The sequence below is a fragment of the Rhinatrema bivittatum genome, chromosome 8, assembly GCF_901001135.1.
Source record: "Rhinatrema bivittatum chromosome 8, aRhiBiv1.1, whole genome shotgun sequence".
NCBI classification, from domain to species: domain Eukaryota; kingdom Metazoa; phylum Chordata; class Amphibia; order Gymnophiona; family Rhinatrematidae; genus Rhinatrema; species Rhinatrema bivittatum.
The window spans coordinates 207,009,614-207,035,903 of record NC_042622.1 but is presented as its reverse complement, the minus strand read 5'-3'; the positions used below and the strand labels follow the sequence as shown (position 1 = coordinate 207,035,903).

Sequence of the window (26,290 nt, the reverse complement as noted above, 5' to 3'; positions counted from 1 at the left end):
TGGTACATTAACAAACAAGGGGGAACAGGTTCCTACCTCCTTTGCCAGGAAGCAGCACAGATTTGGGATTGGACCCTAGCGCATTCAATCCTTCTACGGGCCACTTACCTAGCAGGCATCCACAACATAGTAGCCGATCGCCTAAGTCGTCAGTTCCAACCACACGAGTGGTCCTTGGATCCAACGATAGCAACCAAGATCTTCCAACGCTGGGGTCAACCAACAATAGATCTCTTTGCATCCCATCTGAACTACAAAGTGAACAATTACTGCTCCCTGTTACAACAGGAGAACAGCCTACCAAGGGACGCCTTTGCTTGCCATTGGAACTCAGGCCTGTTATATGCGTATCCACAGATACCACTCATAACCAAAACTCTAGTGAAGCTACAACAGGACAAAGAGACAATGATACTCATAGCCCCATACTGGCCTGACAAGTATGGTTTCCCACACTGCTAGACCTCTCAGTCAGGGATCCCATTCGTCTGGGAGTAGCTCCCACTCTCATAACTCAGGATCAGGGTCGCTTGTGCCATCCCAACCTTCAATCCCTGTCCCTGACGGCATGGATGTTGAAAGCTTGATCTTACAACCACTCAACCTTCCAACCACTATATCTCAAGTGCTGATAGCTTCACGTAAACCTTCCACTAGAAAGAATTATTCCTACAAATGGAAACAATTTACTTTGTAGTGCACTCAGAAATCTTTAGATCCCTTCACTTGCCCCACTACCTCACTACTAGATTACCTATACCATCTTTCAGACTCTGGTCTTCGGACTTCATCCGTAAGAGTACATTTGAGTGCAATCTCAGCTTACCATAACAGGCTGGGAGATGCACCTATCTCTACACAGCCTCTCGTCAGTAAATTTATGAAAGGCTTAACTCACCTTAACCCTCCACTTCATTCCCCAAGCATACAATGGGACCTGAACATAGTATTAACCAGGCTCATGCGTTCCCCATTCGAACCCATAGATACCTGTGACCTTAAATATCTTACATGGAAAACTGTATTCCTCATAGCCATTACATCAGCTAGAAGAGTCAGTGAACTACAAGCTCTTGTCACATACGAACCTTTTACAAAGTTCCTACATGACAGGGTGGTCCTCCGTACTCATCCTAAATTCCTTCCAAAAGTAGTCACGGAATTCCACCTCAATCAATCTATAGTTTTACCAACATTCTTTCCAAGGCCTCACTCTCACCAGGGAGAAAGAGCCTTACATACCTTGGACTGTAAACGTGCGCTATCTTTCTACTTAAACCGCACTACAGTCCAAAGGAAATCTAGTCAACTATTTGTATCCTATGATCCAAACAAACCAGGTAAACCAGTGGGTAAACATACTTTGTCAAATTGGCTAGCAGTTTGCATACAATTTTGTTATGAGAAAGCAGGCCTTACTCTTCAAGGGCGAGTAAAAGCACATTCAGTCAGAGCGATGTCAACCTCAGTAGCTCACCTTCGCTCTGTACCTATTCTGGACATTTGTAAAGCAGCAACATGGAGTTCTCTTCACACTTTTGCAGCTCACTACTGTTTAGACAAAGAAGGAAGACAAGATTCAGCCTATGGACAATCTGTCTTAAAGAACTTGATTCCAGTGTAATCCCAACTCCTTCTACATCCAACCTGCTGTGATCTTCGGCTGATTCATTTCAACAACAATACTTCACTGTTGCCTCAATTCCAAATGACTCAGCCTCTAGCATCCTGCTTGTCCTGGGATAAAGCAAAATTGCTTACCTTGTAATAGGTGTTATCCCAGGACAGCAGGATGTAGTCCTCACGAAACTCACCCGCCACCCCACCGAGTTGGGTCAGATACGTTTTATTATTTTATTTTTTGGCTAACGCTAATTGCTACAAAACAGACTGAAGGGAGATCCCTGTGGCAGGGAATATCATGGCATGCTGGGCATGCTCAGTAGGCACTCTGGTGCCAGTCAAAAGTTTCATAGAAACTTTGAAAGATGTTTTTCCGTACATAGGGCTCCATTACTGATGTCACCCATATGTGAGGACTACATCCTGCTGTCCTGGGATAACACCTATTACAAGGTAAGCAATTTTGCTTTTCTTCTTTCCCAGGTGGTCCATGTTATTGATTACTATGTAATAAAGTTTATTTATTCTTTTGTGCTCCATTACTCGTTGTGCCATGCAATTGGCGTTCTATCTCTATGTTCCTTGTAAACCGATACGATGTGAAAATGGTTATCGGTATATAAAAAATTACAAATAGATAAATAAAAATAAAAAAACTATTGCCAAGCAGCCCCACTACCGTTACCTCTCTCACCAAATCCTGTGCTCCACTGAGAATTAGATCTAAAATTGCTCCCTCTCTTGTCGGTTCCTGAACCAATTGCTCCATAAAAATGTCATTTATTCTATCCAGGAACTTTATATCTCTAGCATGTACCAATGATACATTTGCCCAGTCAATATTGGGATAATTGAAGTCTCCCATTATTACCACACTACCAATTTGGTTAGCTTCCCTAATTTCTCTTAGCATTTCACTGTCAGTCTCACCATCTTGACTAGGTGACGGTAGTATACTCCTATCACTATAATCTTCCCTGATACACAAGGGTTTTCTACCCATAAAGAGTCAATTGTGCATTTAGTCTCATGCAGGATGTTTATCCTGTTGGACTCTATGCCATCCCGGACATAAAGTGCCACACCGCCTCCCGGGTGCTCCTCTCTGTCATTGCGATATAATTTGTACCCCGATATAGCACTGTCCCATTGGTTGTCCTCCTTCTACCATGTCTTTGAGATGCCAGTTAAGCCTATATAATCATTCACTGCTGTACATTACATCTTACTACTTAGACTTCTGGCCCCCTTAGACTTGATAGCCCCCTGCAATGCCCTATGAGTCAGCTGCCCAAAGCTAGATAGCCCACTCCCTTTCTTGGTTAGGTTAAACAAACACACAGCAATTTAATGCAGCAATATCAATATCTAGAAAAATATAGAGATAAGGTTAGCACTACACAAAAAAAACAGAAAAATATAACAAAGAAGCCCTATAAAATAAGGAAAAATTAAACTTATTCCTTAGCTCTCCCCAAGAATCAGTAGTTTGAGCTGTCTCCTTGAAGTTCAAAGTAGACTGAGACTGAGCTCCTATGAGGTCCTAGTGGCACCAGACTGGCTGCAAGGACCATGGTATGCTTATGTAAGTAGACAGATAGTGGATTGACCATTGCATTTTCAAGGCATAGGGGGCTCTCCTTCACCAGAGATCAGTAGTACTGGGAAACCCATATTTGTTCTTGCTTATGCCATGGCTATTGAGAGGGCAAGATTAGCCAAAAGGGATACAAACTATCAGTTGTTAGAACAAGATTAAGTTCTAAAGATAATTCCACAAAAACATCTTATGTGAGAGTATTGTGAGTTTTTTTGCAATATTTTGTAGACAGATTAACTGTTTATCATGGTGTTACAAATAGGAGATATTCTTACAGAAGAGTCTCAACAAGGTCTTGGCCTTGATTTCTTTAAAGTGTAGGTTGCAGCAATTTTTTTTTGCTTTAAGGGAAGTTAAGAACATAAGAACATAAGAAAATGCCATACTGGGTCAGACCAAGGGTCCATCAAGCCCAGCATCCTGTTTCCAACAGTGGCCAATCCAGGCCATAAGAACCTGGCAAGTACCCAAAAACTAAGTCTATTCCATGTAACCATTGCTAATGGCAGTGGCTATTCTCTAAGTGAACCTAATAGCAGGTAATGGACTTCTCCTCCAAGAACTTATCCAATCCTTTTTTAAACACAGCTATACTACCTGCACGAACCACATTCTCTGGCAACAAATTCCAGAGTTTAATTGTGCGTTGAGTAAAAAAGAACTTTCTCCGATTAGTTTTAAATGTGCCCCATGCTAACTTCATGGAGTGTCCCCTAGTCCTTCTACTATCTGAAAGAGTAAATAACCGATTCACATCTACCCGTTCTAGACCTCTCATGATTTTAAACACCTCTATCATATCCCCCCTCAGTCGTCTCTTCTCCAAGCTGAAAAGTCCTAATCTCTTTAGTCTTTCCTCATAGGGGAGTTGTTCCATTCCCCTTATCATTTTGGTAGCCCTTCTCTGTACCTTCTCCATCGCAATTATATCTTTTTTGAGATGCGGCGACCAGAATTGTACACAGTATTCAAGGTGCGGTCTCACCATGGAGCGATACAGAGGCATTATGACATTTTCCGTTTTATTCATCATTCCTTTTCTAATAATTCCCAACATTCTGTTTGCTTTTTTGACTGCCGCAGCACACTGAACCGACGATTTCAATGTGTTATCCACTATGACACCTACATTGTCTCACAAGGAGGTGTCATGTTTTTTGAAAAGGGGGTTAAATGCCTTAATCCTACATTTCCTAGTGTGTAGACAGATGGATGCAGGACCAGTGGGTTTATGGTCCCCTGCCAGCATATGGAGACTGAGCAAGCTGATGTGACAGTATATATAGCCCTACACTGACCCCCAGCCTGCCAGTATTCTCCATCTCCAGCAGATGGTGGACATGCATCTCCCTATGAGGATTGCTTCGAGCTTTTTGGAAGAAGAAATTATGAAATTCTAAATTAAGGAAAAGAAAGCCCCGCTCTCCTGCGGTGATACCTAAAGGTCCGTCCCCCAGTTGAGAATTCTTGAGGTGATTTCCATGGTCCCTCAGAGGTGCGCCTTGGTTCGGTGGCTGGGTTTCCCGGCATGGACTTAGCTGCTAGTTCAGCTGAAAGGCCTCGGGTGTAGGAGGCCGAGCAGATGCCCTCTCCCCCACAGCTGGAGACAGTCTCTGTACTCAGCTGGTAAGCGCTGAGCTCAGGTAAGGTTTATTTAAAAAAAAACACTTTTTCCTTTTAATCAGAGACAATTAGAGGGGTTTCAGGACTTCCTCTGGTCTCTGTGCTCGGCATGTCGTACCGACGTTCGTTCCCATTCCCATTCGGATTGGGGAACTGGGCAGCCTGGCGGGTTGAGCTGCCCACAATGGGATAGGTCCCGCACTTAGGCTTTTTTCTTGTATGTCACATGATAGTCTGTGATGGCACTTTTCACTGGCTCCTGTGTGTGATCTGCTGCCCTCTATAGGCTGTTGGTGTGCGCAGTGCATCGGCTTTGCTGTGCGTTGTGTGCTCGGTTTTTGGGTGTGCTTTTTACACGCACAAATTTTACACTGTTCACATGCTTAGCTTGGTGCACAAGTTATGCATGCGCCTTGCTGCACTTTCCTAGGCACTTATTTTTTGTGCACCTTCCCCGTTTGACGAACATTTACCACCTCGATGGCGCCGGTAAGCAAGAAGCCTAAGCGTCTTCCTATTTGTGTTGCTTCTCAGGCTGATCTTGCGTCTAACCTGTGTCACCACTGCTCAGACGCTCAGGGAGAGTTGTCTTCCTCAGATTTTGCTAAGCCTGGCTCTTCCCATTCTGATGATGGGATGGTGATGGCTTTAACTGGGGAGATGCCAGACCTTGGTTCTCCCTTGACTGGCTCTTCCTCAGACGAGGACAGTTCTGTGGAACCAGCTGCAGTTCCTTCTGGGCTTGATCTGGACCCGGCTGCTTTTTCTTGGGTGGAATTTTTTCAAGGCTAACAAGCTTTTCTTCAGGCGCAGTCCTCTGCTTTCTCTATTCCTGTCCAATCAGACCCTCAGTTGGTGGCTCCTTCCTCTTCCAGTCCTATGCTTAAGTGCTGGAACTCAGCCTGCCTCCTTGAAGGAGTTCCTGACAGGGATCTGGATGGCACTGATGATGAGGTTGATCCTGATTCTCTGGAAGATGGGGAAATTTCTCCAGGACTGGAACCGAATCGAACCATGTTGCAGTTCTTTCATAGAGATGAACTACCTACCCTGATTTTCCAGACCTTGAAACAGCTGGTGTCCCTGGTTTGGATGCCATGTCGGAGCTAAGGAAAAATCCCATTTTGATTTCCTTATGTAAAGCCCTCTTGTCTTTTCCCTGTGATGAATGCCATTCAGGAATTGATCTGGAATGGGACGTCCCAGAGGCAAATTTTAAAGGGGGTCAGATAATGGAAGGCCTGTACCCCCTGGATCCACCTGTGAGAGAGCGTTTGCAGTTTCCCAAAGTGGATGCACTGGTATGTGCCATCTAAGTGGACGATTATCCCCATAAAGAGAGGAGCAGCCTTGAAGGATGTACATGATAGAAGTATTGAGGCTATTCTTAAGCAAGCCTTTGAGGCAGTGCCAGTTGACTTTATAGATTGCTTCCTGTTACGCCCTAGTGGCGCGATCTTGTCTGCTTCTCTCCCAGGAGGTTGATGAATCTGGAGGGAATTCCAGATTGGTTATGAAGCCTGCTGCTGCCTTTTTAGCAGACACAGGCTGTGATTTGGTCTGTACATCAGCTAGAGGAGTGGCTTCAGTGATAGCATCCAGGCATCAACTCTGGTTGCGAAATTGGTCAGCTGACTTAGCCTCCAAAGCTAATCTTACCAAGATGCCCTTTAAAGGCTCGCTCTTGTTTGGAGCGAGTTGGAGAAAGTGGGGCAGGTCTCCAGTTCCTCAGTTACCAGAGGATAAGAAGCAGTTACAGCTCCCCTTTGGTATGAGGGTCGTTTCTGGGGTTCCAGGCGGTTTCATCCCTACAGAAGATTGAACTTCAGCTGACATGGCCTTTCGGTAGGTCTCAGTCCTTTCATTCCTGACAGCCCAAGAGAGGAGCAGGCTTGGGTGGCAGACCTTCCCAAGCTTCCCAATGAAGGTTTGATGACCCACCTTCTGGAACAAGTGATAGGGGGACGACTCTCATCGGAAGTGGGTCAAGATCACATCTGACCAGTGGGTCCTGGAGGGGATGCAAGAAGGATATGCACTGGAATTTCGCAGTATTCCTCGGGATGTGTTCATGGTGTCCCTCTTGCCACTCCCTGCAAAAGAAGCAGGCGGTGGCGTTCACGCTTGAAAGGCTCCTCAGTCTGAGGATTGTGGTTCTGGTGCCCACGTCTGAGTATGAAGCAATATTCCATTTATTTTGTTGTGCCCAAGAAGGACTCCTCCTTTTGTCCCATCCTGGATCTCAAAAGTGTCAACAGTCATTTAAAAGGGATTCATTTTCACATTTACGCTCTGTGATAACGGCGGTGCAGTCGGGGGAATTTTTGACCTCCTTGGATCTGTCAGAGGCTTACCTTCGTATTCCTATCCGATTGGAATACCAACACTTTCTACGCTTTGCATTGTTGAAGCGCCATTATCAGTTTTGGGTGCTGCCCTTTGGTCTAGCCACCACTCCCAGAACATTTTCCAAGTTATGGTGGTAGTAGCAGCAGCCTTGCAAAAAGATGGGATCCTGGTGCACCAATATTTGGACAAGTGGCTGATTTGAGCCAAGTCTCAGGAAGAGCCGCCTGGTGACACACAAGTTGATCTCCTTATTGCAGGAGCTTGGTTGGGTGGTGAACCTGACCAAGAGCAATATTTACCCATCCCAGTCATTGGAGTATCTGGGGGTCTGGTTCAACATTGGGCAGGATGGAGTTTTTTCCTTCCATAAGTTCAGATCCAGAAATTGATTTCTTAAGTGCATCAGTTGGTGAACACCATACGCCCGACGGTGTGGTCCTACCTACAGGTGCTCGGCTTGATGGCAGCTACCCTGGAAGTGGTGCTGTGGGCAAAGGTGCTTATGCGTTCTCTTCAGCACTCTCTGCTGTCTTTTTGGAACCCGCTCTCTCAGGACGATGTGGTTCAGCTTCACTTGCCAATGGAAATCTGCTCCCACCTCCACTGGTGGTTGCAGGAGGATCATCTGAGAAAGAGGGTTCCCTTGTACTCTCCGACCTGGTGGTACTCACGACAGATGTGAGTCTCCATGGTTGGGGGGGCTCAGTGTCTGGAGTTAATGGCCCAAGGGCGTTAGAATGCCGAAGAACATCAATCGCCTGGAAGCCCAGGCGAGTACGGCTGGCATGCTTGCAGTTCAGTCACAGGCTGTGGGATCAAGCGGTTCATGTGATGTTAGACAACGCGACGACGGTGGCCTACAGCAATCGCCAGGGAGGAACTAAGAGCCATCAAGTGTTGCGGCAAGTAGACCAGCTTATGGAATGGGACGAAAAGTCATCTGCAGATGATCTCAGCCTCTCACATTGCAGGAAAAGACAACGTAATAGTGGACTTTTGCAGTAGGGAGAGTCAGGACCCAGGAGAGTGGGTGTTGTCAGCCGAGATGTTTCAGCTGGTTGTGGATCGCTGGTGCCTTTTTTTCCTAGACCTGATGGCGACTTCTCACAATGCGAAGGATCCTCAATTCTACAGTCACAGGAGAGATCCGTGGTCCCTGGGAATAGATGCTGTTGTACAGGTCTGACCAGAAGACAAATTGCTTTATGCCTTTCCTCCATGGCCCTTGCTGGGCAGGATAATTTGCACGCTCGAAGACCATAGTGGGCTAGTATTCCTGGTGGCATCGGACTGGCCAAGGCTTCTGTGGTATGTAGATTTATGAAGACTCCTGTGGAAACCCCCCTTCGCCTTCCAACGCACATGGATCTGTTGCAGTAAGGACCGGTTCTTCACAAGTATCAGACTCAGTTCTGTCTTACAGTTTGGCCCTTGAGAGGGCTCGCCTGTTAAAGTGTGGTTATTTCTCTGCAGTATTTGCCACCTTATCCTGCGCTCACAAGTTCTCTACTTCCTTGGCTTATGTACAGGTTTGGAGAGTTTTTGAGGCCTGATGTGAGGAGTGGGGTGTTCTTCCTCGTTCAGTTAAGATCCCTCTCATTCTGGATTTTTTGCAGGATGGGTTGTATAAAGGATTTGGCCCTTAATTCCTTGAAGGTGCAGGTTGCGGCTCTTGCCTGTTTCAAAGGCCTGGTGAATGGTGTTTCCTTGTCTCATCTTGGTATGGCCCGTTTTTTGAAGGGAGTGAAGCATCTTAGGCCTCCCTTGAGGTTACCGGATCCATTGTGGAGTCTTAACTTGGTGCTGAATTTTTTGGCGGGCCCTACGTTCTAACCACTGCGTAGCCTTCCCTTGCAGTTATTGACCTTGAAAACTTTGTTCCTGGTGTTGCGGAGCGCTCGGAGAGCGATCCCACTTCCTGAGAGATGTGTGTCCTTGGGCCGCGGCTCGACCCCAGAGGATTCCGAAGAGGGCCGCGGGAGGCGTGGCATGCCCGAGCATGGGTTGGACGGAAGCAAGACTGGAGTGATGACCAGGCGATAGGCCCTCCTCCGGACCTGCACACTTCGGAAGACCCAACAACGCAATGTTGGTCTTGTGAACAGTCCTCCGACCGTTCCCAGCCCTTTCGGACCTGCCGCAGGGTACGGCACGAAGCGGCAGGCCGGACGGAGGCCAGGACAGCGAAGACTGGAACATAGATTCAGACGAGACTCAGAAGCAGGGTACTGGAAGTGCAGACGTAGACTCAGAAGCAGGGTACTGGGAGTGCAGACGTAGACTCAGAAGCAAGGTACTGGACGTGCTGACGTAGACTCAGAAGCAACGTACTGGAAGAGCAGACGAAGACTCAGAGACAAGATACTGGGCGTGCTAACATAGACTCAGAAGCAAGGTACTGGGAGTGCAGAGGAAGATTCAGAGGCGAGGTACTGAAGATGCAGAGGTAGGTTCAGAAACGAGGTACTGAAGGTGCAGAGGTAGACTCAGGAACAAGGGCTGAAGGAAGACATGGGCACTGTCCCTCAGGGCACCCCGCTCAGACCACTCCTGGGACTGAGTCAAGGGCCACCCTGTCCCACGCGTCCCCAACACTGCCTTGGAGGGCAGGTCACGGACCACACTGAGAACAGGAGAATGCAGGAGAGATCCAGGCGAAGCGAACTCCGATGCTGGGATACTGACATCCGAAGCCCCGTCGGCTGGCAGGAAGGGAAGCTCCAAAGCACAGGGACGAATCCCACCTGTTGGCCACTCCAGGGCCCAACAGGCCAGAAGGCTCAGGGGCCAGACGAAGACAAAGGGCAGAAAATCTGGGACTGGATTAGGAACTGGATCAGGCACCGACATCAAGGCAACAGGGAAGAAGCAGGTTGCTGCACACCGGCAGCCAAAGCAGGATTGCTGCACACCGGCAGCCAAGGCAGGTAACAGGGTCAGGAACAAGGACTTCTCAGAGAGTTAAAAACGAGGTACATGGCTTGCATCACAGATGGCCCTAATCAGCCCGCCCCAAGGGCTGGTCACAGACCACGGCGTGGCTTGCCGCGAGGTACCAGGACATTGGAGGACACAGGATCAAGGTGCTAGCTTTCAAGAGATTCAAGAACAAGGTACTTAGCTTTCAGGCGAGTTTCAGGATCAAGGTACAAGGCTTGTAATATCTGGGCTGGACCATGGATACCGGATTAGGAATCAGACCTCAAGGCAGGAACAGGAACAAGCAAACATCAGGAGTGGAACAACTGGAAACAGGAGTGGAACAACTGGAAACATCAGGACTGGAACAACTGGACAAGAAGCTCCGACAGAAAACATGGAACACTGGACCTTGCAGAAGGCTGGAACACAAGGCAGCTCCTGGAACGAGGATCTCAGGAGTGACCAACTCCTTGCGAAGGCAAAGACAGACTGAACGCAGAGCCCTTTAGTAGCGCTGAAGTGGACAACGCCCAGGGAGGGGTCAGCAGGGGCCACACCTGGCTGACCCTTGAAGAAGAGCAGAGAGGCGCGCGCTCGCGCCCTAGGAAGCTGGAGAGCTGGTGCTGGAAGCCGGTGGCGTCCTCAGCCATGTGGAGGACCCATGGAAGCCAGGCAAGCATGGGGGCAGCCCTGCCCTGAAGCTGGAGAAGTGGCAGGCTGCTGGAGCGGCGTCCAGCCGCGAAGTCAGAAGCAGGAGAGAAGTAAGGCTGGCTGCAGGGGCTGAGTAGGCTGCAGGCACCGGCAGGGACGGCCTCCCTGCCGGGCGAGGACCCGGACTGCAGCACGGGCACCGGCAGGGACGCCCTCCCTGCCGGCTGAGGACCCTGGGAAGGCAGAGGCATGTTGGGGAGAGCCCGGACAGACAGCGGGGTTCCCGGCCGCGAGGGAGAGCTCGCGGTGGGTCAGCCCCGCTGCACGGAGGAAAAGGCAGCCGGGGAGGAGCCTGGACACCGCGGAGGGACCGCAGCAGCGTCGGCGGCTCGACTAGCCACGTGAAGGTGAGGGCCTGCCCGCGCTCCTCGCGGGCAGGATCGTAACAGTACCCCCCCCCCTCAAGCCACTGGTCAAGCTTGAGAGGAAGGCGATATTCCATAACCCTCGAGGTCAAGCGAGGGTCTAAGGACCAGCTGGTACTTCTTGGCAGGAAACTGTAGCGAGAAGAATACTGAAGCAGGAGACAAGGCAGAAGTGGTCAAGGTCCAAGCAAGACAAACACAGAACATGGGCTGCAGAAGACAAAGATCACGCAGGATACAGAATGCAGAACTGCTGGACGGCATCTTGGTTCTTGGATCAAGTGGTAGAGGCTGGAGTCCTTTTAAGGCTTGACTTGGAACAGACAACCTTAACGCTTCTTAAGGTTGATGCTGTAGTGCAGGCTGGATTACTAGGTGAGAGTTAGCTGATGAGTTGATGGTTCCAGGACTTAGAAGTTCAGTGACTCACAGTGGATGCAAAGAGTCAACACGGTGACAGGCATCCCAAGATAGTTCGAGGGTCATAGACGGCATCACACCTGACGGGTCATTGGGTGAAGACCTCTGGTTGATGAGCAGAGGGTGTACCAGTCTCTAGGTATAGTACGAACAGGTGTGAAATTCTGGTATGCATAGTTCAGGATGGCAGGTGCACGGTAGTCACGGCTGGAATTGAGTTTGGCAAGGGAAATAAGCAAAAGTTCTTTGATTGGTAACAGAGTCCTTAGTGAAGACATGCTGCTGATGCACAGGTGAGTAGAACTGGTCGCTCAAGTAACTGGTGGTAAGAATCAGGATCAGAGCGGTGCAGAGGATCAAAGGCACAAAAGTTCAGTAACTCCCATCAGGAGTGAACCCTAAGACTGGGTAGAATCTTGGTGTTGCTTGGTTAACTGACACTCACACTCGAGTGGTCCTAGGCTGATCGAAGAAATGGATATCCTCAGGACGGCTAGTGAGCAAGCTGGCAGTAGATTACTTGGAAAGGCATACTTGGAGCAGTACCCTTGCTAGGGTGGTGAAGCTTGCAGCAGATTCCCGAAGAGGCTGCAGGACACACGCTCGGGGTGGAGAGCGAGGCAAGCATGTGCTAACAGAAGTATTGTAAAGGCTGAGCGGGAAGAGCGAAGACATCTGCTGGTTCAGCTGGAAGAGATGACAGATATTCCAGGCCCCATTGGATAGAAGACCACAGATGGGGTACAGGCGCCTCCTGCAGGTCGTCTGGAGAGGTGTACCACTAGGTGGTCACATGCTGTGACGCCAAACGTCGTGACGTCACGTCTTGAGCAGCCAATTGCACGCATAGGGGCCGCTTTCCCACGTGCGATGCGTCTGTCTGACAGCTGGAGGCTGGAGCCACGGTCGTCGCCGATGTCCGGAGGGGGGGTGGGGGACTGCAAAAGTAAGTCGCTTCGTCGCTTTAAACTGCCCCCTCCTCCCGGAGCAAGGCTGCTTTTTGCGCCCTGCTTCGGGAGGAGAGGAGAAGGGACTAGCAGGCCCGAGCCTAGAATTGCCCATCTCTCCCCTCGCTCTCTTGCTACTTTTTTGGTTTGTTTTTTTTTGCTTCGGGAGGAGGCCGCGTCCAGTCTCCGGGGCTGCACCGGAGACTGGACGCGGCCAGGGCAGGTGAGCGGGGGCTGGGGGAAAGTTTGCCGAGCATCGGAGAACATAACTGTCCACTTCCTGGTACCTGTCATTTCAAATGTCATTTGAAATGACAGATACCAGCGTGGCCGTGAAGCGTTAGGCCCGCGCACCCAGGATACTGTATAGGCGCTCTATACAGTAAAATGGGTTGTGCGGGCCTAACCTTCGCCTAACGCTTCGCAGACGCGGCATGCATTTGCATGCAATTTGAAGAGAGTATCGAGCGGTAGGTGAAGAGAACTGTGCGTGCGGGGAACGAGGGTGCGCCTGGCACTGCCGCACTCTTTCTAACGCGGCATAACTGTATCGACCTGTTAAGAAGCAGAGCAGCCAGGGGTGTTCTGCTCTAGGCCCCCTCCCCTTCAGGCAGTCTGCAGGGGAAGAGAAGGAGAGAGGGCTAATCTGGAGCAGACAGAGCAGAGAACAGCCCCTCTGCTCCCTAAACTTTCCCCTTCCCTCCTTTTCTGTAGGGAACAGGAGAGGAAGGGGTGGTGCTGAAGCAGACACTGCAGAGCAAAGAACAAATACAGAAGAGGTCAAATTAGCACAATACTGAAACTTATGAACAGTTGGTTCAGTTGTCAAGGATTAGCACTACAGCTCATGAGTTTCAATTGTGTTAATTCAACCTTTTTTTTTTTGTCCATAAGTTTTGTGCCGTTTGATGGCACAGTTGAGGAGGCCATGAGGGAAAATGGCCAAGGTCAAAGAGGCAAGAAGTGAATGCTTGTCAACCAAGCTGCTGCTGCTGCTGCTGCTGCTGCTAGGTTTATACATGTGTGTGTATGTGTTTAGGAGAGAGTTCACACCAAACTCTGCCCCCCCCCCCCCTCCTCATACTGGTCCTGTACCCCCAACTCTGCTTTTCCTCTCCACTCTGCTCCACAGTTCTACTTCCTTTGTCTAGAAATTAACCCCTGACTTAGAAGAATGCATATAAGACTACTTTTTAATAAGAAAGTCTCCTGGTACCCAGGGCCGGTGCAAGGGGATTTGGCGCCCTAGGCGAGCCTTCTTCCTTGCGCCCCCCCCCCCCCCCCCCCCGGTCTCGGCCCCGACTCCTACCTCATTCTCAATCACGCCCGCTGACTGGGGTTTTCTGGGTCGCGAGCAGATTGGGCACTGCTTGCGGCCCGCCAAATCTCCACTCTTCTTTGCCACCACTTGCGGCCCCATATGGCTCGCACCCAGTGGCGCACCAAGGGTCTCCGGCGCCCAGGGGCCAATGCATTTGTGTGCCACAGAAAATCAGTGGCATCTCTAGACAGAAGAATTTGTTTTGGGTGGGGGGGAGCCAAAATGACATTTCTTCATCACACCCACCTCTATAGCATGGATCCTGCTTTAAAATTGGTTATAAAAAAAAGTGTTGTTAAAAAAAGTCCAAAGGGTCCTCTGCATTATTTAAAAAGCTGGCCAGTTTCACACTTCTAGTAAAACTACTATAAAATTATTTGATAGCCTCATTCAACTAATTCTATATGGATTATGAGAGTGAAGTCTGGAATATATAGGAAGGGACAGAATGTCAATACAAATCCTGCACCTCCAGTTCTGTATCTCTGTGCATCCACTGAAATTCCCCCAAACAATGGAGCTTGGATGTTTCCCTTACAGCTCATCATACTAAAAGATATTTTCAAATTCTGGTGTCACCTCACAGTAACAGCAGCACAAACACCTTCCACTGCCAGACACATTGTGAACTAACACAAAGCACCGCAAAAGAGACACCCAAAATCTATACTGCAATCCCATCATAACATAACAGTAATAACACCAAGGACTCAAACAACAATAACCCTACCTGTGAATAAGCAAGGGTAAATATTACACTGGGTCCTAGAATACCAATATACCACCTACTGAGGAAACAAAACAAACCAGATTGCTATAGATCCCTATGCTAGCAGAATCTCTCATCATGGTCACACACACAGAGCAGAGACAGACCCTCACCAAATACAGAATACAAAATAAAGGAGCACAAATTAGACAAAAACTGAAATGGAAACCCCAAGAAGCCAGACTCTGTGTATTAGCAATGGAAAAACAGAACAACCATTCCTCATAAAACAAATAAAATCAAGAAACAAAGCATCAGTTATAATAGTAAAACCATACTAATAAAATATTTTAAAACTACTGATAAATAGAATTTCTATTCATTAAAATCATATACATTTTTTACAATTTCCCAAATACCAATAAAATATTTCAAAACAGTACATATATCAAATAACACACAATAATTAAAATTAATAAGGATTTTAAAAAGCCCCTGCTGTCCAAACATGGGAGCTCTTGATTTCCAGTCACCCTGATATTGTCCAGGATTAGGAGGTTATCCTCTCTCACACATACACTGTCACATACATACACATTCATGCTTTTATACCCACCATAACCTCTCGCTCTCACAGACACTGACACACTCTCAGGCTCTAAGACACTCTCTCCCCCTCCACACACAAACTCTTACTCCCCTGGATTTTCTCACACACTCATGCTCTCACTCTTTCTGGCTCCCTCACATACACACAAACACACCCACCCAGGCAAGCTCCCACTCGTTCTCACACACACACTGACCCCCAGGCAGGCTCCCATTCATTTTCACACCACTCCCTCCCCATCCCCCAGGCATGCACACATTCATTCTCACACACACAGACCCCAGGCAGGCACCAATTTATTCTCACACACACCCATACACCACAAACAGGCAGGCACCTATTCTCACACATACAAACCCCAGGAAGACACCCATACATTCTCATACACAGACACACCCTCAGGCAGGCACCCATGCATTCACACACATACACCCCTAGGCAGACTCCCATTCATACACATGCACACACTAAAGGCAGAGACCCCCTCTCTTTCTTTTGCCAGCAACCTCAGAGCCTCTCTCATTCCTCTGCTGCCACTGTCACTGATGCCGCATGGCTATTGCGGAGGTGCTGATTGCTGCTATTGGCACTGAAGCCCATTCTGCTGCCTCCTCTGTGCAGGCCCCATGGGCTTCCAGTTCCTCTATGCTGATCTCGTACATTGTGAGATCCGCATAGAGAAAGTGCTACTCTTGCACATTCCCAAAGATGACATGTGCCAATCACTAAAAAGTAATTTATTTCTTTTTACATTTGCTGTCTGATCTTAGTTTTCTAATCGGTTGGTCACAGGCTTTTTTTTTTTCCACCTTCCCTTTCTTATTTTTTTGCCAGTTCCTTTTATAACATATTTATTTTCTCTCCATCTGTCTGCTTCCCTCAAACACACGGTCAGGTTCTCATTCTCACATGCTTTCTCTCTCTCACATACACAGGCACTCATTCTCACATGCTGTCCCTCATACAATCATTTATACACAGTCTCTCTCTTGCACATGCTGTCTCTCACTCCCACATGCTGTCTTGCTCAAGCACAGGTTCTCACTGTCACATGCTCTCTCTCATACAATCATTCCTACACACAGGCTCTCACTGTCACATGCTGACTCACACACACAGGCTCTCTTTCACTCCCACATGCTGTCTTGCTCAAGCACAGGTTCTCACTGTCACATGCTCTCTCTCATACAATCATTCCTACACACAGGCTCTCACTGTCACATGCTGACTCACACACACAGGCTCTCTCTCACTCCCACATGCTGTCCTGCTCAAGCACAGGCTCTCACTGTCACATGCTCTCTCTCATACAATCATTCCTACACACGGGCTCTCACTGTCACATGCTGACTCACACACACACACAGGCTCTCTCTCACTCCCACATGCTGTCTTGCTCAAGCACAGGCTCTCACTGTCACATGCTCTCTCTCACACACACAGAGGCTCTCCCATGCTGTCTCTGCAAACATTCAGGTCTTCACTCCCACACACACACACACACACACACACAGTCTCTCAACTCATCTCATACACGCACACATACACACTGTACAAACCCTCAGTCTCTCTCTCTCACCTCTGGGCCTCCTCTTCACGGGCCACTGCAGGATGGGCTCTGCAGCGGCCCCGGTCTTCTCGAGCCGCGCTGATCCTCTTCTGAACGTGGCAGATGCTCCTCCTCCTTCCGGCACGCGGCTGATGCTCCTCCTCTTTCCTGCCCGCGCGGCTCCGGCAACATTTTTCTTCCGGGGCCGCGCGGGCAGGAAGGAGGAGAAGTTCCTGCATTGGCTGATGCTCCTCCTCTTTCCTGCCCGCGCGGCTCCGGCAACACTTTTCTTCCGGGGCCGCGCGGGCAGGAAGGAGGAGGAGCACCAGCATGTTTAGACGCGACTGTACCACGGCCCTGCGATCTTCTTGCTGTGTGTATCTGCCATTGGGATGACGTCCACCGGCGGCCATTGGCCGTCAGCGGCTTGGCGCCCCCTAATGCTCAGCGCCCTAGGCGATTGCCTAGTTCGCCTAGTGCTTCCGCCGGCCCTGCTGGTACCCTATTAATAAGCAGACAGTAGGATAGCCTACTGGTGGAATTACCAGAAGGTAATTTTAGAGGTAGTTCATAAAGATGGGTGATCTAGTTTTATATACAGTGACATTTTTCATCAACCAGAAGCCCAGTATACTGCGTAAGTGTGTGTATAGTAAACGCTGGGATGAATGACCTAGTAATCACTTTAGTACCGAGACTGTATTACTGGAGCTGCTGTGTTTTCTTAAACCATAACTGGCCTGGCTACTATTTCTGTTTTTCCAGGTACATGGCGATAAAGATGCTGATGGTTTTTACCATGGTGAATGTGCAGGAAGGATTGGATTAATACCCTGTAACATGGTATCTGAAGTACATGTGGAGAATGACGACATCAGAAAGCAGTTGTTATCACAAGCCTGTGCAGGCATATCCCTGGAGAACCTAGGTAATCTTCGAACCCACATCTGTTCCTCCCCCTCAGCTAGAATTGCATGCAGTTGCTAATTTGTTCTGTTTAACAAAAACAGTTTTAATACACTGCTTAGTATGATTAATTCACTTTACATGTTCTATAAATAGTTTAAATAAATTGTAAATAAATATGGTTCAGTAAAGAGAGATTGACAGTGAATGCCAAGCTATATCAGAATAATAGTCCTGGGCTAAAGCTTTTGTAGCAACATATAAGGACAAAACTAAGAGACACAGTTAAAAGTGGAAATTATTGTTCCCTAGTCACTTTCCCTTGACAGTCTACCCAAATGATTATGGCTTACATATTTTACAATTAACTTGTGTTTTTTGTGGGTAGGTTGTTTTTTTTATATGAACTGTAGTATTTTGAAGGAGAAAAATAAGGCTACACTGAAATCAGACATTGTCATGCAGGGGACTTAGATTTGATGGCCAGGCTTCTGCTCCTCTTGTAAGCTGTGGCTAGAATTTTGCAGAGGCAGCATTCACAGCCTCTTTTCTGGAAGAGAGTCTCAGCCATCATTCAATAACTGACACTGAAATCAACATTCAAAAGAATTTTCTGGCCAACTTCAGAACTTAGCTGGACAAATTTGGAGTTTAAATATTCCCCCTCCCCTCCCTCTGTCTGGCTACTTTGTAGCTGGGTGTTCTGGTGGCAGGGCTTAAACTAAACTGGATAGCACTGACTATCAATGTGAGGCTAAATTTAGCCACTTGTCTAGTTATCCTCTGAGCAAGTCTAAAGTTATCCAGATACGTGTACTTGGATACCTTAAGTCTTAACTAACTATATTCAACATATAGCCAACTTAAGTGGCTGCAAAATTTTAAAAAAGGTTTGTGGGCCTTTAGGTCCAGTCCTTTGTTTCTCACAGGACAAGCAGGATGGTAGTCCTCACATATGGGAGACAACATCAGGATGGAGCCCAATCACGGAACACTTTTGTCAAAGTTTCCAGAACTTTGACTAGCACCTACTGGGCATGCCCAGCATAGTACCAACCCTGCAGCCAGCAGGAGTCCCCCTTCAGTCTTCTTTTTTCCGCACAGCAGTAGCCACGCGGGTTAAGGAGCTCTTCAGAGATTCCTGACAGGAATTTTTCCTCACGGAATTTCATCAATATTTTCAAAAAAGGTTTTACCCCACAGGGGTCCCCTTATCTTTGCTCTGCGGTCGAACGGTAATTTTTTACCTGCTTGCGGTCCATTCCCGTCGAGTTTTTCCCTCGTGGCCTACTGGCCATCGACTGCACCGTGGCTAAATTTTGTCGAGGCCATGGCGTCTGGTTTTCATCGGTGCCCCAACTGCACTCGAATGATGTCCATCACTGACCCTAACACGGTCTGTGTCATGTGTTTGGGGTCCGACCATGATGTTCTTACTTGCACCAAATGTGCCCAAATGACACCAAAGGGTCGCAAAGCTAGGCTGGAGAAGATGGACTTCTCTTTTGGCCAAAAACCCAGACTCCATCAATAGCTTTGACGTCGTCTGAACCAGTGCCGTCTACTTCGCGCCAGCACTGGGAAACCGCTGCTGCCCGACCGGCTTCGACTCCGCGGGTGTCGACCCCCTCTGTTCCTCCTCAGGAGAAAGACCGAGGAGAACATCAAGAAAAACATCGACACCGCCATCGAAAAGCTCAGGCCACCGATACAGGCAAGCCCTCGGCATCACATCGTCTGAGCCACCGACAAAGAAGTCCCAAACAGAAAAGGCCTCATCCTCTTCTGTCTCTGGGTCACCGAGGTGTTCCCCCACCTGGACAGGTGCCGGGATCCGCGATTCCACCTTCACCAGTGGACCCTCCGGCTATGCCAGTGCTGCCTCCTACTCTGGACCCGGGTATCCATGCCCCAGGTTTCCGTGAGGAATTGGATCAGATGATCCAAGAGGCCATCAGTAAAGCACTCCAGGGGTTCAAACCTCCATCGATGCCGGTTCCTGCTCCAGCCACCGATCTGATACCCATGGCGATTGCACCGCTATTGGCAAGAATGGATAAGTTAATCGGTGCCCTTCTACCGGCGCATCCGAGGGAACCGATGGCTCCAATTCCTTCCTCACCGATACCCTTGTCATTGGAAGAAGAAGAAATACTGATCTTCATTCCGCCCTCTGGAGTACTACCACCGCATCCATTGATGTCGCCAATTTCATCGGTGCCTCCTTCGATGCCCCATCTTCTCACAGGACAAGCAGGATGGTTGTCCTCACAAATGGGTGACATCGAGGATGGAGCCCAACCACGGAAAACTTCTGTCAAAGTTTCTGGAACTTTGACTGGCCCTACTGGGCATGCACGGCACCAACCCTGCAGCCAGCAGGGGTCCCCCTTCAGTCTTCTTTTTTCCGCGCAGCAGTAGCCACGCGGTTAAGGAGCTCTTACCACATTCCTGACAGGAATTTCTTCTTGAACTTCTTTGAAGTAATATTCGCCCCACAGGGGTCCCCCCTTTATCTAAATTTAGCCTGCGGTACTTCGGTAAGTTTTTTTTGCCGTTTTTCGCCGGTTACCGTCGAGTTCGGCCCTTGCGGCCTGCTGGCCGTCGACCGTCCCGCGGCTAAATTTTTGGTCAATGGCCATGGCATCGGGGTTCCGTCGGTGCCCAGATTGTACACGCACCATGTCTATCACAGACCCTCATAGGGTCTGTGATAGACATGGTGCGTGTCTATCACCAAAAGGTCGCAAAGCCAGAATGGAGAAGATGGGACTTCTATTCCATGCTCACACTCCGACGCCGTCCATCGCATCGACGTCCTCAGAACCGGTACCGTCGAAGTCCTTCCATCGTCGGCAACCTCCCGGTGACCGTTTGCCATCGACGTCTCCAAGGCCATCGACTCCCGTCCCTTCCCCCGAGGATCGTGGGGATCGGAGGGAAAAGCATCATCATCGACATCGCAAGTCTCGGACCGTCGAGGAATCGAAGTCATCGACCTCTGTACCGTCCGAGCCTCCACCGAAGAAGTCTCAATCAGAAGCGGCACCGTCCACTTCTGTTTCTGAGACATTGAGGCAACCCTCACCCCATCGGGGTTTGGGAGCCGCGATTCCACCGGTGACGGTGGTCCCTCCGGCTCAGCCTCCCTCTTTCCCGGAGCCGGGTATTGTTACCCCAGGTCTCCGGGAAGAACTGGACCGGCTGGTCCAGGAGGCCATCGACAAAGCGATGCAACGGTTCCAGACTCCTTTGGCACCGACTCCACCGCCGAGAGTGGAACCAGTCACTGACCCGATTCCAGCAGCGCTGGCACCGCTGCTCGCCCGGATGGAAGCGCTCATGACCCCCCTTCCACCGGTGATACCTGGGTCACCGACAGCACCGGTGCACTCCCCGATGCCAAATTCATCGGGTGCAGAAACACCGTATCGAATTCCTCCTTCGGGAGTGGTTCCATCAATGCCGTGTCGTCCCTCGCCACCGATACATTCCTCCGGGGCGATACGCACATCGGCTCCATCGATGCCTTCGATGCCGGCACCGATGCCTCCAAGGGTATTTTCGATGCCCCCGGTGATTCCTTCGGGTTTCTCCGAGCCTCAACCGGGACCTTCAGGTATCCAACCCCCTCGTGGTCCTACAGGTCAGCAACCTGATCCTTATGACACCTGGGGTGATTATACTTCTACAGATACCGATGATTTACCTTCACCACCCTCTCCTGCTGAAAGCAGAAAGCGTTCTCCCCCCGAGGACCTCTCTTTCACTAACTTTGTGAAGGAAATGTCGGAATTAGTCCCTTTTCAGCTTCAGTCTGAGCAAGATGACAGACACGAAATGATTGAGTTACTCCAATTTCTGGATGCCCCAAAAGTCATTACTTCCATTCCAATTCATCAGGTTTTTCTGGACCTTCTAAAAAAGAATTGGGAAACTCCTGGATCTGTTGCCCCAGTAAACAAAAAAGCTGATTCTACTTACCTTGTACAGTCAGCACCTGGCTTTCAAAAACCTCAGCTAGACCACCACTCTGTCGTGGTAGAGTCAGCTCAAAAGAAAGCTAAAAGAATAAAGCCATACTCATCCATACCTCCTACTAAGGAGAACAAGTTCTTAGATACTATAGGCAGAAAAGTATACCAAGGGGCCATGCTCATTTCCAGGATAGCTTCTTACCAGCTGTATATGACCCAATACAACAGGGTCATTTTTAAGCAGCTACAAGAATTTTCAGATATCTTACCAGAACAATTCCAACAACACCTTCAAAACCTCGTACTTAAAGGATTTGAAGCTGGAAAGCATGAGATAAGAACATCTTATGACATCTTCGATGCTTCCACTAGACTGTCTGCTACAGCCATCTCAGCAAGACGCTGGGCTTGGCTTAAGTCTTCTGACCTTCGCCCGGATGTTCAGGACAGGCTCTCCGACCTGCCCTGTTTAGGGGATAATTTGTTTGGTGAGCAAATTCACCAAATAGTTGCTGAATTAAAGGATCATCACGAGACCCTCAAACATCTCTCATCGATTCCTTCTGACTTCCCTTCTAAACAACCATTTAAGAGGGAACCTAAAAAGTCATTCTTCCGTCCACAGAAGTATTATCCCCCACACACCAAGTCCAGGTCAACGAGGCCGTATCAAAAGCCTCAGCCTCGCCAACCTCGAAAGCAAAAGCCCAGAACAGCTCCGCAACCAGGCCCTGCATCGGGGTTTTGACTTTCACTGAGAGAGCAGATGCCCAATCCCTCTACCAAACATACCAATAGGAGGTCGACTAAGCCACTTTACAGAAAAATGGCATCACATCACCACAGATCAATGGGTGCTAGCGATAATTGCACAGGGTTACCATCTTCGTGCAATCCTTTGTGCTACGCTTATTTTAATTCCCTTAAGTTTTCCTTTGTTAATTAACTTTTTTCATAGTGTTTAGTAATCCTTTGTTTATTAAATATGTTCAATGTATTTGACTTAGGAAACCTATTTTCCTGCATACTCTGTTTTTAATGTAAACCGGTATGATTTGTATCTGATACAAGAATGTCGGTATATAAAAATGCTAAATAATAATAATAATAATCTCAACTTCCTAACTCTTCCTGCGGACTCTCCACCTCTGCAAGCGTGGAGACTTACTGACCACTCTGTTCTTCTAGAGCAGGAAGTTTCCCTTCTCCTCCAGTCAAACGCTATAGAACCCGTTCCTCTCTCGCAACAAGGACTAGGGTTCTATTCCAGGTACTTTCTGATCCCAAAAAAGTCAGGAGGACTTCGACCAATCCTTGACCTATGGGCCCTCAACAAGTACCTTCACAGAGAGAAGTTCAAGATGGTAATCCTGGGCTCGCTTCTCCCTCTGCTGCAAAGAGAGGACTGGCTCTGCTCTCTAGACCTCAAAGACGCTTATACCCACATTGCTATCTCAGTCTCATCGCAAATACCTCCGTTTTCTAGTAGGCCAAAACCACTATCAATACCGAGTGCTCCCATTTGGTCTAGCATCCGCACCGCGAGTTTTCACCAAATGTCTCGTAGTGGTTGCAGCGTTCCTCAGGAAGGAAGGCGTCCATGTCTACCCCTACTTGGACGATTGGTTGATCAGGGCCACAACCCAGCAAATCGCTCTGTCTTCCCTGACCCTGACAATTCGAACTCTAATTTCTCTAGGATTTCTTGTCAACTACGAGAAATCCTACTTACTCCCATCTCAAACCTTATCCTTCATTGGAGCAGACTTGGACACCTTACAGGCAAAAGCCTTCCTTCCTTATCAACTGGTTCAAACCCTTGTGTCCCTAGCTTGCCAGTTGCAGTCTCAACCCACAGCAACAGCTCGCCAATTCCTCATTCTGCTGGGACACATGGCCTCCTCAGTTTGTGACTCCAATGGCCCGTCTGGCCATGAGAGTCATGCAATGGACTCTGAAATCACAATGGATTCAAGCCACTCAGCCTCTGTCAACCATTGTCCGCGTCACCGACGCGCTCCGTCTGTCTCTTGCCTGGTGGAAAAATCAATCCAACCTCCTACAGGGCTTGCCTTTTCACCCACCAGATCCTCAAATAATTCTCACCACCGACGCTTCCAACGTCGGCTGGGGAGCCCATGTAAACGGTCTACAAACTCAAGGATTCTGGTCTCCAGAGGAAGCCAAACACCAGATAAATTTCCTGGAGCTTCGAGCAATCCGATATGCTCTCAGAGCCTTTCAAGATTGCCTATCAAATCACATAATCTTGATTCAGACAGACAACCAGGTGGCCATGTGGTACATCAACAAGCAGGGAGGCACAGGCTCCTTCCTTCTCTGTCAGGAAACTGCGCAGATTTGGGCAGAAGCCCTCTCCCGTTCCATGTACCTCAGAGCCACCTACTTGCCAGGGGGGGACAATGTCTTGGCAGACAAACTGAATCGTGTCTTCCAACCACACGAGTGGTCACTCAATCCCTTGGTAGCGACCTCTCTTTTCCAGAAATGGGGTTATCCCCACATAGACCTCTTTGCGTCCCCTCAGAACCACAAAGTGGCCAATTACTGCTCTCTCATTCGGACTCAGCACTCTCGGCCCAGGGATGCATTCTCCCTCCCGTGGACAACCGGTCTGCTTTATGCATTCCCTCCACTTCCTCTTCTGTCGAAGACTCTTGTGAAGCTACGTCAGGACAAGGGAACCATGATCCTGATAGCACCTCACTAGCCACGCCAAGTGTGGTTTCCCATACTCCAGGATCTCTCCATCCGCAGACACATTCCCTTGGGAAAGGACCCGCATCTGATCACTCAAAACGACGGATGCCTCCTCCATCCCAATCTCCAAGCCTTGTCCCTGACGGCATGGATGTTGAAAGATTAGTCCTTCAACCACTTAACCTTTCGGATTCAGTTTCTCGTGTCCTCATCGCTTCACGAAAGCCTTCCACAAGAAAATCTTACTCCTATAAATGGAAAAGGTACACATCATGGTGCACTTCTCAGTCCCTTGATCCCCTTTCCTGTCCAATTCCTAATTTTTGGACTATCTTTGGCATTTGTCAGAATCAGGTCTAAAGACCTCTTCCATTAGAATGCATGTCAGTGCGGTAGCCACCTTCCATAAAGGTATCGGGGGTGTCCCTATTTCAGTACAACCCCTTGTAACACGCTTTCTTAAAGGCTTGCTCCATTTGAAGCCACCTTTACGTCCTCCGGCCCCATCTTGGGACCTTAATCTGGTTCTTGGTCGCCTTATGAAACCACCCTTCGAACCTCTTCATTCCTGTGACCTTAAATATCTCACATGGAAAGTGATTTTCCTTTTGGCTATCACTTCAACTCGCAGGGTTAGTGAGTTACAGGCCCTAGTTACCTATCCGCCTTACACTAAACTCCTGCAGGACCGGGCGGTACTCCGCACTCACCCTAAATTCTTACCTAAGGTAGTTTTGGAGTTTCATATTAATCAATCCATCATACTACCTATTTTCTTTCCCAGGCCCCACTCCACCTCCGGGGAACAGACGCTGCATACCCTCGACTGCAAACGAGCTCTAGCTTTCTATCTAGACCGTATAGTTGCCCACAGGAAGAGCACTCAATTATTCGTCTCTTTCCATCCTAACAAGTTAGGGCAACCTGTGGGTAAGCAAGCTCTTTCCTCCTGGTTGGCGGACTGCATCTCTTTCTGCTATCAGCAAGCTGGCATTCCTTTTCAAGACCGTGTTAAAGCACACTCTGTGAGGGCCATGGCGACTTCAGTAGCACACCTTCGATCGGTGCCGCATCCTGACATCTGCAGGGCTGCTACCTGGAGTTCTCTCCATACATTTGCAGCCCACTACTGTTTGGACAAAGCTGGAAGACAGGATTTCATCTTCGGCCAATCTGTCTTGCGTAACCTTTTTCCAACATGACGTACCAACACCCTTCCGCCTACCTGGTGTGGTGCGGATGTCCTCTACCAAACTCCACCCCAGTTGTTGTGCCTGTTGCACGCCGTTGGGTACCTTTGCACGTTCGGACATCCTCAGCTCGGTACTCACCCATTTGTGAGGACAACCATCCTGCTTGTCCTGTGAGAAAGCAAATGTTGCTTACCTGATGTAACAGGTGTTCTCACAGGACAGCAGGATATTAGTCCTCACGAAACCCGCCCGCCACCCCGCGGTGTTGGGTTCGTTTTTCTTATTTTATTTTTCGGCACTGCCTGTAGCTTTGAAACAAGACTGAAGGGGGACCCCTGCTGACTGCAGGGTTGGTGCCATGCTGGGCATGCCCAGTAGGGGCCAGTCAAAGTTCCAGAAACTTTGACAGAAGTTTTCCGTGGTTGGGCTCCATCCTCAATGTCACCCATTTGTGAGGACTAACATCCTGCTGTCCTGTGAGAACACCTGTTACATAAGGTAAGCAACATTTGCTGATGCCTCCCATCGATGCCTCCCTCGATGCTGTTGATGCCTAGACCCAGACCTTCCGTAATAACACAGTTACTCCCTTCTGATGAAAATATGGGAGCTGGTGATGAGCCTATAATCCCTGGACCGATGATTCGTCCCAGGATTCAGATGATTTGCCTTCACAGCCCTTGCCTCCTGATGAAAGGAAGCGTTCTCCTCCAGAGGACTTGTCCTTTATGAACTTTGTTAAAT

The 26,290-nt window shown here is 48.8% G+C and overlaps 1 protein-coding gene across 1 annotated transcript in view; it reads left to right on the top strand.

Annotated features, from left to right (window-relative positions):
- TSPOAP1 (TSPO associated protein 1) overlaps nucleotides 1-26,290 on the top strand; it is a 1,024,985-nt gene that overhangs the window by 822,344 nt on the left and 176,351 nt on the right. Inside the window, exon 24 of the mRNA XM_029613537.1 lies at nucleotides 17,515-17,677. Coding sequence (XP_029469397.1) covers nucleotides 17,515-17,677 — 163 coding nt within the window. The remainder of the gene's footprint in view (nucleotides 1-17,514; nucleotides 17,678-26,290) is intronic.